At 40.8% G+C, this 2,471-nt stretch overlaps 1 protein-coding gene across 1 annotated transcript; it reads left to right on the top strand.

Annotated features, from left to right (window-relative positions):
• The first annotated feature begins 880 nt into the window (after positions 1-880).
• On the top strand, positions 881-2,067 carry LOC119423332 (urotensin-2 receptor). Its single transcript, XM_037690709.1, has 2 exons — positions 881-1,594; positions 1,690-2,067. The coding sequence occupies exons 1-2, from the start codon at positions 881-883 to the stop codon at positions 2,065-2,067; spliced, it is 1,092 nt and encodes a 363-aa protein (XP_037546637.1).
• Positions 2,068-2,471: the final 404 nt, after the last annotated feature.

Below are 2,471 nucleotides of genomic sequence, written 5' to 3'. Positions count from 1 at the left end.
ACTACAAAATAAACCAAATATTTAAAGCACTTATGCTCATTTGACTTTTTTTTTGCAAGATTTGCTCTTTCTTAATACACATGAACTTTCATAAATAACACACCACCATTTTTTAATTTAACTGTAAATGTGACAATACAGTTAACATTCAGGACATAGTTTCAGATATTTGCATAGTGACGAATACTGACTCCTGTAGAAAACTTTAAGAACCTACAAGGAAATATTATGTGTATCTATGCTGTGTATTATTCAGAGTCAAGATAATTTGTATGAATTCAAAGCTATTTTTAGAACTTGATTTTGAAGTGCATGAGCAAAATGTGGGCTTTCATTCAAAGATGAAGCCTGAGATAAAGCTTTTCATGAAAATCAAGTTAATCTAGTCAATATCTAATGGCCTTTTCTGGTACAAATTAAAAAGTAGGACTGACACAAAATTGGCTATTATAGCTCTCCCCTTTACAGAAAAGATGCTCTTAAATAAAAATACAACTGTTCATGGATCATTGAATAATAAAGTTGAACATTTCATCTTTGGGGTGGCTGTGGCTGAGTGGTTAGAGCAGTCATCCTCCAGTGCGAGAGCTGGGGGTTCGAATCCACCAGCAGTCACATGTCGAAGTGTCCCTGGGCAAGACACTGAACCCCTCATAGCCTCTGATGTGTGTCCCATCAGTGTATGAATGTGATCTAAAACACTGATTAGTCTCTTTAGAATGATTTATTCAATTATCTTTGTAGAGATCTAGTAGAGTGCTGTATGAATGGGTAAATGAGGACACAGATTGTAGTGTAAAGTGCGTTGAGTATCTTGAAATAAGATAGAAAGGCGCTATATAAGTACAGTCCATTTACCATCTTTCTCACCTATGCAGGCATGACAACGGTGTCCATGGAACCCGTAGGAGTCCTGGTGGAAAGGAGTGCCAATGCCACTGACTCACCCATGAACTCACACCAGGATGCAGCTGCCACCTTTACCATTGGTACCATCCTCTCTGTCATGTGCCTCATCGGAGTCTCAGGGAACATCTACACCCTGGTGGTCATGTGCCAGTCTATGAGGACTGCAGCCTCGATGTACATCTACATTATAAACTTAGCTTTAGCTGACTTGCTGTATCTTCTCACCATCCCTTTCGTAGTCTGCACACACTTCTTGAAGGGATGGCACTTTGGAGATGCAGGGTGTCGAATACTGATCAGCATGGACTTCCTGACCATGCATGCCAGCATCTTTACATTGACCATCATGAGCACAGAACGTTATTTTGCAGTGCTCAAGCCACTTGATACGGTCAAGCGATCCAAAAGTTACCGGAAAGCTATTGCTTTGCTGGTCTGGGCAGCCTCTCTGATTCTGACTCTGCCGATGATTATGAGCATCCAGTTAATGACAGTGGGCACCAAGCTTATCTGCCAGTCCACATTATCCACACTGTCTTACAAGATTTATATCTCCTTCCTATTTTGCACAAGCATCATTGCTCCAGGACTGATTATTGGCTATCTCTACATCCAGCTAGCTCGCACTTACTGGATTTCACAAACAGAAAGCTTCAAGCAGACCAAGAAACTACCAAATCAAAAGGTCAGTGCATCACAAAATAATGTATTTGTGTATATAGTTCCACAACACATCTTGACTCCTGTTCATTACTTTTCTTTGATGTCTTTTCCCTGAAGGTGCTGTATCTGATTTTCACCATTGTGCTTCTCTTCTGGGCTTGCTTCCTGCCTTTTTGGATCTGGCAGCTGCTATTTCAATTCTACCACCCATTGCCCCTCTCTGACAAAGCAAAACGCAACATCAACTACCTGACCACGTGCCTGACATACTGCAACAGCTGCATCAACCCATTCCTTTACACGCTGCTCACCAAGAACTATAAGGAGTACCTGAGGAAGCACAACAGGTCTTGGACAGGAGGCCACTACTTCAACCGGCGGAGTCGATTTCAGCGGTCACCACGTAGGTCACCATCTGCTAGCAGCCAGCAGTGTACTGAGAGCTTCATGCTGACACATACAGCTTCTCTACGAGCTCATAATAGCAGCTTGTGAGGTAGGAGCAGCCATTTTTGGCCAGAGTTTATGTTTTGTGTGTGACTTTACACTAAATTGACATTTGTTTCCCAAGAAATTGGATGCTTGAGATTAAGCACCTTAGATTCTCTCCACCCATCCCCACCCCCTTGTCAAATGGAAGCACTTTTGGATTAAACGTTTACCTGTTGCACTAACTTATGGGCCTCTGAAAATGTGTTTACAAGTTCTACTCCCTGGAATAATATCTAAACATATATTTTGGATACCAGAAACTTCGAGATGTTCATCTTTGGAAGAGTTTGAGAAACAAGATGAATTACACGGGAAATCTGAGGAGTTCAAGACTAAAGTCTGACTTTTAAACTTAAAAAATGTAAATAAAATAAACACAACTAAAAAATACAGTAAATGTTAATTTT

The sequence above is a fragment of the Nematolebias whitei genome, chromosome 17 (genome assembly GCF_014905685.2).
Source record: "Nematolebias whitei isolate Nwh7 chromosome 17, NemWhi1, whole genome shotgun sequence".
Taxonomy (NCBI): Eukaryota; Metazoa; Chordata; class Actinopteri; order Cyprinodontiformes; family Rivulidae; genus Nematolebias; species Nematolebias whitei.
The sequence above is the reverse complement of the archived record's forward strand: the minus strand, read 5'-3'. Positions and strand labels throughout refer to the sequence as shown.